Source organism: Xyrauchen texanus, chromosome 11 (genome assembly GCF_025860055.1).
Source record: "Xyrauchen texanus isolate HMW12.3.18 chromosome 11, RBS_HiC_50CHRs, whole genome shotgun sequence".
NCBI lineage: Eukaryota > Metazoa > Chordata > Actinopteri > Cypriniformes > Catostomidae > Xyrauchen > Xyrauchen texanus.
In genome coordinates this window covers 14,812,289-14,826,054 of record NC_068286.1, presented here as the reverse complement: position 1 = coordinate 14,826,054, position 13,766 = coordinate 14,812,289, and the positions used below count along the sequence as shown (strand labels likewise).

Genomic DNA, 13,766 nt, shown 5'->3' with positions numbered 1-13,766 from the left:
CAGCTCTCCCCATAAATTGTTTGTACAATTAAAATGTAAAATCTCATTAAAATCATTAGCAGTAGACTTGAATTATTTTGATATTTCATAGTAGCCAAACAAACAATTAATTTACATTTATTTAAAATTTACATTTAAATATGTCAAATGCTGGCCAAAGTGCTACACAATTCTGTCAATCAAAGAGATTTAATATGGTACACAAAGGACATGAAAAACAAGGATGGTATTGCTGCAATTACTCTCATATGTTAAGGAAAGAGATGGGTCTGACGATTAAAAAAAACTGTTTTGGCATTCCAGAGAGGGAAGGTTAGACTATAAATGGTAAGAAAAAAAACTTTCAAGAGAGAAAGAAGGCAGTGACAGAGAGGTGGAGGAGTTAAAAGAGACAAGGCATTTCACACAAGTTGCACAACTAAAACGTGCTGTAGACTCTGGGTTGAAGAGATTGAGGACAACACAAAGTTTAGCACACTACAAAGAGAAGAAGCAACAGAATGTTGGATTAGAAAAGAATGAATGAAAACGAGAGACTATGGAGAGACAAACAGCAGAGGTATGACAAATAAATACTAGATACTGTGTATTGCTTGAAGAAGAAAAAAATGAAAGGAGCGGAAATAAAGATATCTATTATATTATGCTGTTTGATATAGAAGATTATGGCGTTAGATCGAAACATTAGCAAATATGGTCTGTTGCCTCTAGTTCTTAGTATAGTATAGTAATTGTAAAGTGTACACAATACATATGGCTAATCAATGACTGAAATTACAAGAGACAATAATGACAACCAATAAGATCTAGAGGAAATTAAAACACAGTCTCCTTTTATGCAGATTGAAGAGAGGGGTATCCAGCAGACTGATATTTCACAACTGCAGGCCAGGCTTCTGAAACTGAGTACAGATGAATATGTACACCATCTAAAAAGACATAATGTACAATCACATGCACACGAAGACACAGCCAGCAAAAGTGTTTTTTACTATTCTCTGGAGTTGGACTGTGAACACACAAATGAAGACGGCAATTATTCGGATTGCTCTGTAAGACCAGATGGTGATGAGGAACGACTAACTAGTTCTGAAACCGAACAAGTCAATAAAGCTGTTGAAGGGTTCAGAGGCTCTACAGATGTGGTTCGCAAATGGGAGAGAAGGACGTTTCTCCCAAACCCTTTGTCTCAAGGAACACAGGGGGATGAACCGAAAAGAAGTCAGTGGCCAAAAGAAGGTAACCCTTTGATTGACAATAAAGAGCTTGGTATGGATGAGGACATGGCTGGAGCGGCAGTATTTCTTGCACCTTGTCAACAATCATGCAAGTTCCCATCTCAACTCTCAATGTCCTCTAAAAGAGATGACTTGTCACAGACGGAGGCTAAGGATGCACTACCAGAAGAGGCTTGTGTTTGTCCCCCAAAACGGGTCTGTGGTAGAGGCAATGGTGTAACTCATCAAACTCCTGTGAACATTACAAGCAAGACAACGAGGTCTGCTTCTGAACCAGTTGCCCACAAGCCCAAGGAAGAAAGACCAATTTCAGCTCCATGTATTTCACACCAACAGGAAAATGAAGATAGTGGAGACTTGTCAATGAACAACTCCAGGAAATTAGGCAAAGCAAAACATATTTTGGTTTGTGAGGATTTGTGCATGGAAGGGAGCACTGGGGTGATGGCACATGAAAACTCAGTCTCTAAAATGCAAAAGAAGGGAAAGAAAATAAAGAATCTTACCCAAAAACTGATGGGAAGACTAAAGGAAAAACAGAATGAGCACACTGGCAGCAAGAGGAGCAGCGACAGTGGGGAGGAAGAGGAACAAACTGTTTGTATACTTACTTTTGTGACCTTAATTCATTTCTAGTCTTCCTCATACTTCTAAATGACATGTTAACTTTAAATATCTTAATCTAATTTATCCTTTTGCTTGTTTTTCATATGTACATCACAATGAATCACCATGCAGTTAAGTTCCATGAGTCCACCACCACTACCCCCGAAAAAGCAGAAGTATGTTTGCTTGGAAAGGTGGGCTATGTACATATAACTTGTTTCATTTAAGCACATTGTTCAGTAGGTTTTATACAGAGATTTAGTATTGACAAAACAAAGTGCTTAAGCATTTCAGATGATATATCAGAAAAGATTTAAATGCTAGTGTGTATGTACGTTTGTGCAATTTTACCTTTTTCCTTTTGAAACCTGTTTATCTGCGCCTATAGTTTCACAAAAACTACAGCATTTCCTTTTTGCAGCATTTTCCAGTCTACCTATTAATAGCGCAGAGCTTGCTTTTTTCTCTCGTCTCATTTCTAGTTCTGTGACATTCCTTTCAATGAAACGATGGCATAAAATAAACATGCATTCCACTACTAAGATAGCTAATAGCACTACCCTTTACCAAAACAGGTGCAAGAATGTCCTTTTACATGATCTGAACAAGGGAAACAAGGAAGACCTCTTTAAGTGCATGTTAAAGTTCTGAAAGAGGATTATCAAAGAAATACTTAGCCTTTGATCATTTCTGGAGTTTCACATTTGCCAGGTTGCCCATTGATTACTATTACTGATCACACAAAATCTGTGCTTCTAAATTGGAAGGCTGTAGCCTAGTTAGGCTGAATCTCGGCTGCCATGTCATCAGACACTGTCAAAGGCCATCTCAACTGTGAGGACCCTTGGAATTTTTCATGGGTCATATGTATTTACGCTGTGTCTTTCATACAGAAAATGTCTAAATGTGTAAATGCAACAGTTAAAATTCATTGGTCAGTCACATAATTCATTAGATTAAATTTTTTTATTGATTAATAGCCCTAAAAATATATGTCTTATATATTTATTTTCGTCTTGCGCTAAACATTCTGTCTGTCTTAAATGATTGCTATGCCCCTAGGATTAACATTAATTGCATCACAACATGTTCAGGTAAATGAGCGTAATATTTTCAGAGGAATTATTAACTTTTATGTTGACATTTGCAGCTGACAAATGTGACCTCTGGAGCACACAGCCTTCAAAACCAGGCACAGCTTGAAAATTCAGTGGCCAAATGTTTTGCTGCTGAAATCAGTCTGTGCTTACCTACAATTTTAATCACTGCCCTCCCGTGGCCAAAGCTGGACATGTTGTTGAACTTATGGTCACATGTGAGCTTCAGTTTCTGGGTGAAATGTCCAAAGAGTGGCACCAAATGCTAGTTGTATTTATAGTTGTAAATGATTTAATACAGTTATCATGAGTCAGAGATTATATAGAAGAGATAAACCACTTCTATTAAAATGTATGGGATAAATTGGAACGGCCAGTGTTCAATGATTGTAGATAAGGTTGTCCTGCCTCACAGGTAAAAAAACCAGCTTTCAGATGCAGACATCGCCTGTCAATCAAAATGCACATTTGCTATATAAGCAGAGGAAATTACATTTTTAGTTTAATTTGAGGTAAAGAAGCACAATTTATGATACCATTGTTGTCAGATTTTACTGGTGTTTGAAATATTTTCTTTGATCGTAAACTTGACCAACCATTCAAGTAGATATAAGCTACACTTGTATGCCGCTTGTTTACACAGGAAAATAGCTGCTGGGAGTGTTCCAAAGACTTACTTATTAAAAAGCCTTTGTCATGAATGCATATTTTATTCACTACCCCCAAACGAAACCTCAACCTAAAACCTAACCGTCAGTGGAGTAAAACTTTTATTTTAGAGAAACAAATGAAACCTCTGAATTGCGCTAACCACTGGTTCTGTGAACAATTACTTACTGGTTCCCTTGAGTCCAGAAGCCATGTTTTGTGGGTTGCTTGCTCAACACGCTATCAGTAGCACCGGGGGAAAGGAAATCATGATTGAAATTATGCAAAATGTCTGATGGCGGATGGTGCTTGTCAGTAATTCAGCAGTATGGGGTCGATTTCAGGGTACATGCTCATTTGGAAGCTCCTAATGATCATCTTGATTTAGGAGGAAATCGATGAAGGTTTTAATCAGATGCAACATCTAGAGATTACAATACCTGACAGTCTTTAATCTAATTCTTCTTGTATTTCTTAACAGAACATTCACATTAAAAGACTTCAAACTCAACCTTGAACCAATCAACTTAATGGATGAAATATTCCAGGGAGAAGAGTGGCTGAAATACCTACCCAGCAAAACCACTCCACCTCAGACAGACATTGGCAATCAATTGACTGCAGATAATGTTCTCCATCCAGAAAAAGATATTCAACTTCACAATACTCAGTTTACACCAGAGAAGGACCAATCAAAGGACAGAAAGTACAACCAGTTGGACACAGATCAAGACAATCTTAATAAAACTCAACTGGACTATGCAACAAAAGTGAACAGACACTTGCATGTAAGACAAGTGAAGCCAAATTCAAACATTTTTGCTATTCCTAAAGCACTGCTAACAAATGATGTGATAAAACAAAGGACATCTGGGTTAGACTGTGAGTCAAACGCTTCTAATGTCATTAATAACGGGGAGGGAGTGTTCATGATTTCTAAACATGACTTTCAATTATTGGAAAGAAAGCTAGAGGACGTTTCTCTCGACTTTTCAACAGTCAAGGTGAGTACAGTCTGTTCTAAGCTGGTAAGATTATGTTAATACTGCTGAGATACTTTTAATTATTTCTTGCTTTGAATCAGGGACCAAAAATGGTTCAAGGAACAAAAACCAAAAACAAACAAAACATTTTTGCCGAACATAACCGAAAATGGGAACAAAGTTATTTGACATTTTTCCGGAGTGAAAACATTATTTTTAAATGCTGGTAACCATTTATAATCCGTTCATTTCATCCCAATATTTTTTTCATGAGACTAAAGACCAAAGGGTTCATCACAGTATATTTTTGGGACTACACCACTTCATGTTGCCCATTAAAATGAAACGTGTGCTTGGATCCTGAAGGAAACGGCTGCATCACACATTTCTTTGCCTAATTGCCTGTTGTGGAAGACCTTTTTAACAACTATGTATAATTACTACATATACATGCACGGCTAATCCAGTTACAAGTAAAATATTATCAGAGGTAAAAAGTTAATTTCTCAGTTGTTTCCATGTCGCCATTGAATCATTTTTTAGAAATAATGCATTCATACAGATTTGATGCTGCCGGGTTTTGACCTAGAAGCAGATCTGACATTAAAATTATACTTAACTGTTAATTAGCCTCATGCTGTTATGATTTCTATGCTGATAAATCCACCCCACAAGAAAACATTTAAATGTTTATTTTTCACCTATTTTGGTGAGGCAAGTGGTTTGGGCTTTTTCCAGACCAGGTTGATTGTTTCTCTTGCTAGATTCTGGCAACACTATAATTGGTATTTCACACACCCCTTAGTGCGCAGAGTGCTGTCATTTTAAAAAGAACGTTATTAACCGTTCTTTCATTTTATTCTAACTAAATGTTTACTATTTGGAAAGGAGGCTGTGGAACTTAAAAATACAGTTTTTGCTCAGAATGTACCAAAATGAAAAATACATTTTGTTTTCAGCTCCTGCTTTGAACCGATTAAAATATCGCTGTATGTTTTAAGATTAACATCAAAAAGCCGAATATTTTTAACTTTATCTTGGTAATTCCTAATAAATAACCCTCTGTTATTGGCCAATTTCATACATGGAATAATTACATTTTAGAGCATTGTAAAATGGCATGAGTAATTAAAAAAATTGCTTTCATGTGCTGAAACGTTCCCGCCACTAGGTCTCAGTATCAGTCCAAGACAACTTCCTTATTGGCAAGTGCAACATAAATGTAAAATGATGTGCACCTTTAACTCAATGTAATGAGTAAGTCGAACAAATTATAATACAGAAATCACTTTCTCTCTCATTTGAAGTCATTAGGATTGTTGGACAACTCTACCCTCAAGAGTCGAATCCATTTAAGTCAAAAGAGACAACACCGACCACCCAAAAGGAACAAAAAAGGTGAGAAATGGTATGCGGTGGGGTACTTAAAGTGAGCAAATAAATAGGCCACATACAGCAAGTCTTTAACATCCGCTTCATTCACTTTCCCTTAGGAAAGACAGAAAAGATAAATGCCACATTCTACAAGATCCCCCCTATCCTGAATGAATCCTCTGTCGGGGCTTTCTCACCACTCCCTTTTTCCACATCTCCTCCGCTGCATTCACCAGCAGCTCAAACTTTACCAATGACCCCATGAATGCTCCATTATCTGAAGTGTGCATGTCAGCAAAGTCACAAACAGTGGGAGACATGTACAGGATTGCAGATCTATTTAGCAGTAAAATGTCACATAGTTTATTGTCAGACCACTATCATTCACTGTTATAACTAAATGTGTGGTATTTTTTTATTTATTAATTGTATATTATATATAATCAAATGATTTCAACAGGAGTAGCTTACTACAAGTATTTTTTATATATACAACTTTAATATATAGCCTATTGCATTATATTTCATTTTCCACTTTGTAGATTGTATGCGTTATTTCCAGATGAAGTTAATATCTATAAATGAGGAACCCTTAATTTGATTGTTTTAGTGATAGATTTGATAGATTTATTGCCAATAAAAAGGGTTTCCAACTGAAATTATAGACTCTAGTGAGATTAGATTACAGTTTTGGTTTTAGAAAAAGGGATACTTTACAGAAAATGGTTATTATGCCTCCTAAATTTTTATTCACATTAAGAATTATTTTTATAATAAAAGATAGATATATGATTATGCTGACTAAGCAATATACACTACATAGGTCATGCATTTAACTGTTACATGTATTAATGTTAATAAAACTAATGATTCATAACTTTTTAATAGTTGTTCATTAGATGTGATGTGCAATAAAGAATTGCTTGTCTTTTGCGTGCCTTTAGAGTTCACACATTTTACAAATCAAGTATTTATGTGTTTTTCCTCCATCTAACTAGGTTTCTTATTAGTTGTCTAAATTCAGTTTTGGGTTCAAAGGGAACGGTTCTTTCTAATAGAATTCTAATTAAGGCCTGAGGATGACTTGTGGCAGATTATTATTAGTTATAAAAGTTACATAAAGGGATTCCTCTGAAGTTGAAAGTAAATATTTAATGATTTTTAATGATTATCCTCATGTAGTTTATGTCTTTATGACCCACCATGCACACACACACACACACATACAGATTTTTTAGATTTATGTCACAAGTGCAAGAAACAAAAATGGTGAGATGAAGAGTAGAAGTGAAAGACAAAGTTTTTTTTATTATCATTTTAAAGTAATTTGAAGAATTTTATTTATTTTTTTAAGTTTTTTGGTTGATGCAGTGGAGAACACTTTATGCAAAAAAAAAAAAAAAAAAAATGAACAATTATTCAATGGTATCCAGATAGGTCTGCAGCTTAGATTTGCATTTTCGCTTGAAGGCACACACATAGTTTTTCTTGACCCCACAAGAATCATCATTCCACTTGCCGGTGTCTGAAACATGACAGTGAAAGACAGAGATGAATGTACTTTATGTATTGTGTCTGTAAGCTGTACCCCAACATAAAAAACTAACTACACTTTACCTTGTCATCAAATATTACATAATATCAGATTTGAACATACAATATTGATACAAATGTTAAAACGATTGTTTTTGTTAGGTCCACCATTTTTCTGTTAACTGATTCCCTCTATCCAACCCTCTTTACCTTTCCAGTTCATCTCCACACAATCCTCGTTGTTTCTGAAGATGTTGTTAGGCTCACCAGGTGTCCAGATGTCAAAGTCCCATTTGGAACCATCAGTCCAACTAAACTTGCTAGTCTGAGAGAGTAGGAAAGAGATATAAAAAAGTAAAGAAATAGAGGCTGGGTGTTTGGGGTGGAGAGAGGCATTTTAGGAAAAGCAATATGATGGTTCAAACACTACTGAATGTCATAAAAACATAAAAAATAGACATGCATAAATCTTGATACCTCGAAAAGATGTATTCTCCTATTCCTATATTTAAACTTACTCTGATTTATGTCTCTTTTACCTGAAAAAATTCATAGCCCCCAAGCCAAATGCGAAGGTCTGTTTTATTTAAATTCTTCACAATGCAATTTATTTCATGGTTTGCTTTTTCACTATGCACTGACACCAGGTGTCCACCAGGGGCTTGTTTTCTACAGTTGAGCTAAATAGAAAACAGGAAGAACATGGAATAACTACACAATACTTTGAAAAAATAATACATTTTCCTTAAACGGGAGACATCATCATTTGTTGGATAACAAAAATGAAATCATTTAGTCTATAATGCTCATTTTGTCCCATATTGCCTACCTCAGCATCAGAGAAGTTGTCCTTCTGGTTGAAATAATTGACACATTCGTTGCCCACTTTCAACCAGTCATTAAAGCCATCCACATCACATCGTTCAGGCCTATCACAGTCTGCTGTGACATTTGCATGGCGTGCTGCATCATCTAAAGTACAGAATCGTACCTTTGAGTTTGTCCTTTTATACAATATGTACTGTTTACTGGATGAGCACAATTTTTCTTTTTCTTTTGAAAGTTTGACTTTAAATTGAAATTATTCTGGTACTAATACTATATGGTAATCCACATAAACAATTTCTTTGACTGACAACCCTGTGATAAAAACAGTAAAACATTAAAGTGTTGTTAAGAAAATTCAGTACTCATATATCACCTCTTATCCAATCAAATTCAAGAACCAACTGTTGTTTAGTAAAGTAGGCCTAAATGAAATAAAAATTACCTCTCTTTATTGTTGCAAAAAAGAGTGTCATCAACAAAAATATCATTCCCGATTTACCCTGTGAAAAGAACACATTGTCAGTGAAACTTGATTTTTAACTGCAAATTTTTTTAAACTCCTAATCTATCTATTTAGATTAGGGGTCGGGAACCTTTTTTCACTAAGGAGCCAATTTTGTAATAATTTACTATTTTCAAAAAATAGTTTTTCAATAAAATAAAATGTTTATATTGCCCATAGACTACTCAAAGACTACGTTTTGCTTTAAAAATTAAAAAAACATTTATTGAAACACGAAAAACTTAAACAAAAGACATTTCTGAATTCAAATTGCACTTTAAATTAAATGAAAAAAGCAATTAACATAATAAAAAGATTAAAGAATCTTCTATATAATCACCTCCCTAAATCCAAACATTTACCATCTCCAATGACCCCATTTGCCATCACGCAAGTATCAGTACACAGCAACAGGTGCAAATTAAGAACTAAAGACAATTATAAATGTAAAAATAATTATAATAATCATCATAATAAATAAACTTACAAAATTCACTTGAGTTCCCAAAAAATGCTGTCATATGTGTGTTCTTATCAAATGTGTTTGTACTGTGTTTTGTTAAAACAGTTAACACTGCCTAAAGAAAAAGAAAAATAGAACACCATTTTAGGTTCAAGGTGAATGTGTATTGATTTACTTTATAATGGAATCACATTCGTCTTTGTTTCTTTAATACAAAGATACGTGTATATGTTACTGAAACTGCAGACTTGCGTTCATAATGTGTAAGAGTGAACTGCTCTGTCACAGCACCTTACGAGATGATCAGAGATCATGTGCAGCATTCTCATAGATTACATTAGACTTGCAAACTGTTTTCAGTTGAATGAAACAGAAAAAGGAGTGATAACAATGTGGATACAATGACACCGGGGATGGAGAGGTTTGCCGACCTTGTTGTGTGCACATGTTAAGTTTGTACATTTGTACAAAGATCATTTCACCTCTAAATAACTTAATTGTGCCAAAAACTGACCAAAAAAATAACTAAAACAGCAATTTTGAGTGGGGTGGAAAATGGGGTGGCCCCCTAGCTCCGCCACTGCAAACTGGATTGAATTTCGTTGCATTTTGCGGTTGGCGGGTGCTATATAACCCCCCTGGTACACATAAAAAATAACAAACATTCATAAAATCATTTGTAGAAAATGCTCTTAACAGCTAAGATCAATAGTTTTTGGGAAAGGAGGCCCACTACCCTATGCATATGCGTGTTTTGGAGAAGCACTTTCATTGCACTCAGAGCTCACTGTGCACACATATCAAATCAGACGCACATCGGGGGAGTTGCTTTCATCTGTTCTTAAAAATAGAATCACCTTTCCTCAAACATGCGTCTTTGTGTCTAATTTCTTGTCATATATCACGCCGAGAAGTCTTAAAGGTTGCCTTCCACAGTTGCTGGTACATCATCAAAATACTCCGCATGAAAAATACGCATTTGGCAGGTGTTGATTTCAAACCTTGTTGAGACCCAGTGAGCCTCTTGATTTTTAACAAAAGAGCCATAGGGTTCCGACCCCTGATTTAGATCATGTATATTTTTCGTCATTAGTTTAGTAATTATTTCTACCAGACCATGGATTTTTCAACAATACCACTTGGTTTAAAAGAAGCTAAATTTGCATAACTAAACAATTTTTGACACTGAAGACCTGGGAGCATCCATCTAATTTCAGACAAACAAGGAAAATTCAGAACTTCTAGGACTTCAACAAGCTAACTGCATAATGACTATGGGCTTTTTAAAAAGAATGCCTAAGAGTTAAGATCCCATCTGTCCAATAAAAAAAAAAAAACAATTAAAAAAGCAATAGGGTCTTGATTAAAAATATACTTTGCAATTATTTGTAGGTTTCTTGGTATTAATAAAGACTTTTCTAAATGCCAGGTCATTATTTACCTATTAAAAAGTTGTGCAGTTATGGAAAAATAAGTATTTTATAGTTTACTGGTTTTAAGGAATATGATTGTTCAAGGACTTACCATTGCAAACCTTTCACTTCAAGTCTTCTGTCTGTTCTCAATGGGACATATGTGTTTGTCGCAACTTCGACCATTTATTTTATACCATTCCATTTTCACAACTCCTCCCCTTCTTTCACTCAATCTAATTTTCATATATTCGAAAATTAGACTATACATCACACTTCATCACACAGGAAACTGCTTCATGCAAACAGGGCCGTCATTTGACATTATCAGTCATTTTACATTGTGCTGCTACAACAGCAACATTCCTATATTCACTTATACATCTTACTCTTACTCTTGTCAGACATTATCTGTTATGTAAACTGCAGTCATTAATGTACAACCCGTGCAATCAAACTATCACTGTAAAAATTGCTGTAATTTATGGCCAAATACCTACAGCAATCTACTGTGATTCTTAAAAATAGTAGTTTGCTGTTAAAAATGTTGCATTCTGGGAGATCAAGAGCAGGCTCACTGTGAAGTGACTAGTTTAACAGTAAATAGCTATTCTATGCAAGGTATTAGGGGAAAATGAACATTCAAAGTCATGATATCATCTTGGTGAAAAGCCACCCCCATTTTTATTTTAGTTTGTGGAACACGCTTAGTGTTCATGATGTTTCTGAAAAACTCTTCTGTTCTTTATCATCTCACATCAGTCTTCACTTGTCTGTCTAATGATAAGTCAAATAAATAAATCAACCTTTGAAGCAATATACATATTAAATCTACAATTTTGTCATGATTGAACAGTATATTTTTTATGAAAAACAACCCATACACAGTAAAATAACAATATAGCACTGCATTGTGGGTTATAATGGTGAAATAAACATAAGCCTTTGCACTTGAATAAGTATGTATGCTTTGGCAATGCATTGGGGCTACAAAAAAAAATAAAAAAATAAAAATTTTAAATAAATAATAAAAACATGTACACAAGTTTTTATTCAGACTTAATAGAATTCTTTAATTTAATTAGTGTTGCTGTTTTGTTATCTTGATTTGCCAATATAATTATTATCTTCCACTTCGAAACGTATGAGATGCATTAATATTCATGTTATCTAAATAATAAGATCACAATATTTTCTTAATTTCAGAATTTATATTTTTATGTGAGGATCGATATTCTTGATACCACATTAGTATCGGAAGTATCGATACATTAGTATTAGTATCGATACAAAACGTTTTTGATGAATTTACAGCATAACTCTAGTTGTTCTCAAGACACACACAAAAATCAACCCTCGGCATACAATGGTGACAATTAACAAACATAATTTTACTTAAAAAAGTAAAAGCTGAACATTAAAATACAAATAACTTAGACTACAACAAAACCAATATCAAAATAAACCAGTAAATAGTAAAAAATCAAAGTCATTTCTTTATGCCACAGCGCATGCTGGGAACATAGCTGTTAATTTCAACAACAGTAGATAGTAAGTAATTTGACAGCTATATGCTACTAAATTACAGTTGTATACTGTAGCTATAAAAACAGTATCTAGCTGTTCATTTCAGCAAAAGCAAGACACCGTTAATTTTACAGTAACATGCTGGCAACCCTGCTGCTAGTTCTTTACTGTATTTTGATGAGAAAATCTTTAAAAGTGTATGCTGTTGTGCAGAGTCAAGTCAGTTTTATTTTTATAGCACTTTTCACAACAGATGTTGTTTCAAAGCAGCTGTACAGGAAATTATGCTATAATAGAAAATAAGACTATAATGTTTTTGTGGCAGGGAGGAGGGCGTGGCCGGGCCATGATTCTGCACACTTGGCCCCTAATTAGGCTGATTAAGTCCAAGAGGGATAAAGGCGACTGTAGACGGCAGTGCGACAGAGCGAGAGAGAGTTGGGCAGCTGCCCGGGTGTGCAGAATCACGGCCCGGCCCCGCCCTCCACCCTGCCACAATCTTATTGTGGCAGCGGCGGTGTGGTCAAGCGCCCTTCCGGGGGAGAAAGCGGTAAGGGCGCTTGCACCTGAGCCAAATTATGTCTAACACCTGTCTCTAATTTCAGTGGGCATGGGGAGAGCGGCATAAAAACGGCCACAGAACCTCCAGACAAGGAAGAGTGACACGCGTCAGTCCAGAGTTGCCGCGTACAGAGAATAAGAAAAGTTTTATGTTAATTGTGAAGTTTTGGTTGTGAAGGAAAATATGATTTGTGAGCAGTGCTGTGGCCATTAAAAGCCTACTTGTGAAGAACTCTACGTCTTCGTTCCCTCCTTGTTGTCATACATCTTTACACTTATTTATCATTGTGCTATATGACAAAAATTTAAATGTAGATTGTGCCTTAATAAGTAACTAATATTTGTTTTTAAACCCCCAAATGAGCAAGCCAAATGTGACCATGGCAAGGAACAAAAACTCCATAAGATGTTGGTTAATGGAGAAAAACAACCCAGGGAGAATAAATGCTCAATTTGGGGGCCAGTACCCTTCTGGCTAAACAGCATGACTATAATGCCAATATTAGTTATTTTTCAATTAACATTTTTATTGATTCAAAGAAAAAAACACATAAGAGAAAAACACAGCATATACACACAATGAATCAACTTTTAATACTCATTAATATCCCTCCCCAAACACCAACCCCACCCTACCCCAAAGAACACCCCTTTGGTCACATAAACTATTAGACACACGTAAACAATAAAAAAAATTAAATAAATAAATAATAATTAAAAAAAAAAAATATATATATATATATATATATAATAAACATGGATAATTAAACTAAATGTCTCTCTCCTCATCACTTCCCTAGAGGCCTCCAAAACCGCCAAATACCTAACCCACTTCCTGAAAAATAAGTCCTCCAGTCCCAGCATTCCATCTATCATCTTCTCAAAAGCCGCCACCCTCCCCAGCTCCGCACACCACACTGGAAATGGTGGCGCTCCGTCTGACTTCCAATCCCTTAAAATAATTTGTCTGCCAATCATCACACCAGTCAGAACC

The 13,766-nt window shown here is 35.3% G+C and overlaps 2 protein-coding genes across 2 annotated transcripts; one reads left to right on the top strand and one right to left on the bottom strand.

Moving 5' to 3' along the window:
- The first annotated feature begins 394 nt into the window (after nucleotides 1-394).
- Nucleotides 395-6,770, top strand: LOC127651960 (uncharacterized). Its single transcript, XM_052138024.1, has 6 exons — nucleotides 395-559; nucleotides 843-1,835; nucleotides 1,977-2,038; nucleotides 4,071-4,593; nucleotides 5,880-5,970; nucleotides 6,066-6,770. The coding sequence occupies exons 1-6, from the start codon at nucleotides 539-541 to the stop codon at nucleotides 6,209-6,211; spliced, it is 1,836 nt and encodes a 611-aa protein (XP_051993984.1). The 5' UTR covers nucleotides 395-538; the 3' UTR covers nucleotides 6,212-6,770.
- A 591-nt stretch (nucleotides 6,771-7,361) lies between these two features.
- LOC127651313 (C-type lectin lectoxin-Thr1-like) lies at nucleotides 7,362-10,836 on the bottom strand. Its single transcript, XM_052137095.1, has 6 exons — nucleotides 10,797-10,836; nucleotides 8,750-8,807; nucleotides 8,309-8,451; nucleotides 8,019-8,159; nucleotides 7,690-7,804; nucleotides 7,362-7,471 (listed from the first exon to the last, which is right to left on the bottom strand). The coding sequence occupies exons 1-6, from the start codon at nucleotides 10,797-10,799 to the stop codon at nucleotides 7,362-7,364; spliced, it is 570 nt and encodes a 189-aa protein (XP_051993055.1). The 5' UTR covers nucleotides 10,800-10,836.
- Between the last annotated feature and the right edge of the window lie 2,930 nt (nucleotides 10,837-13,766).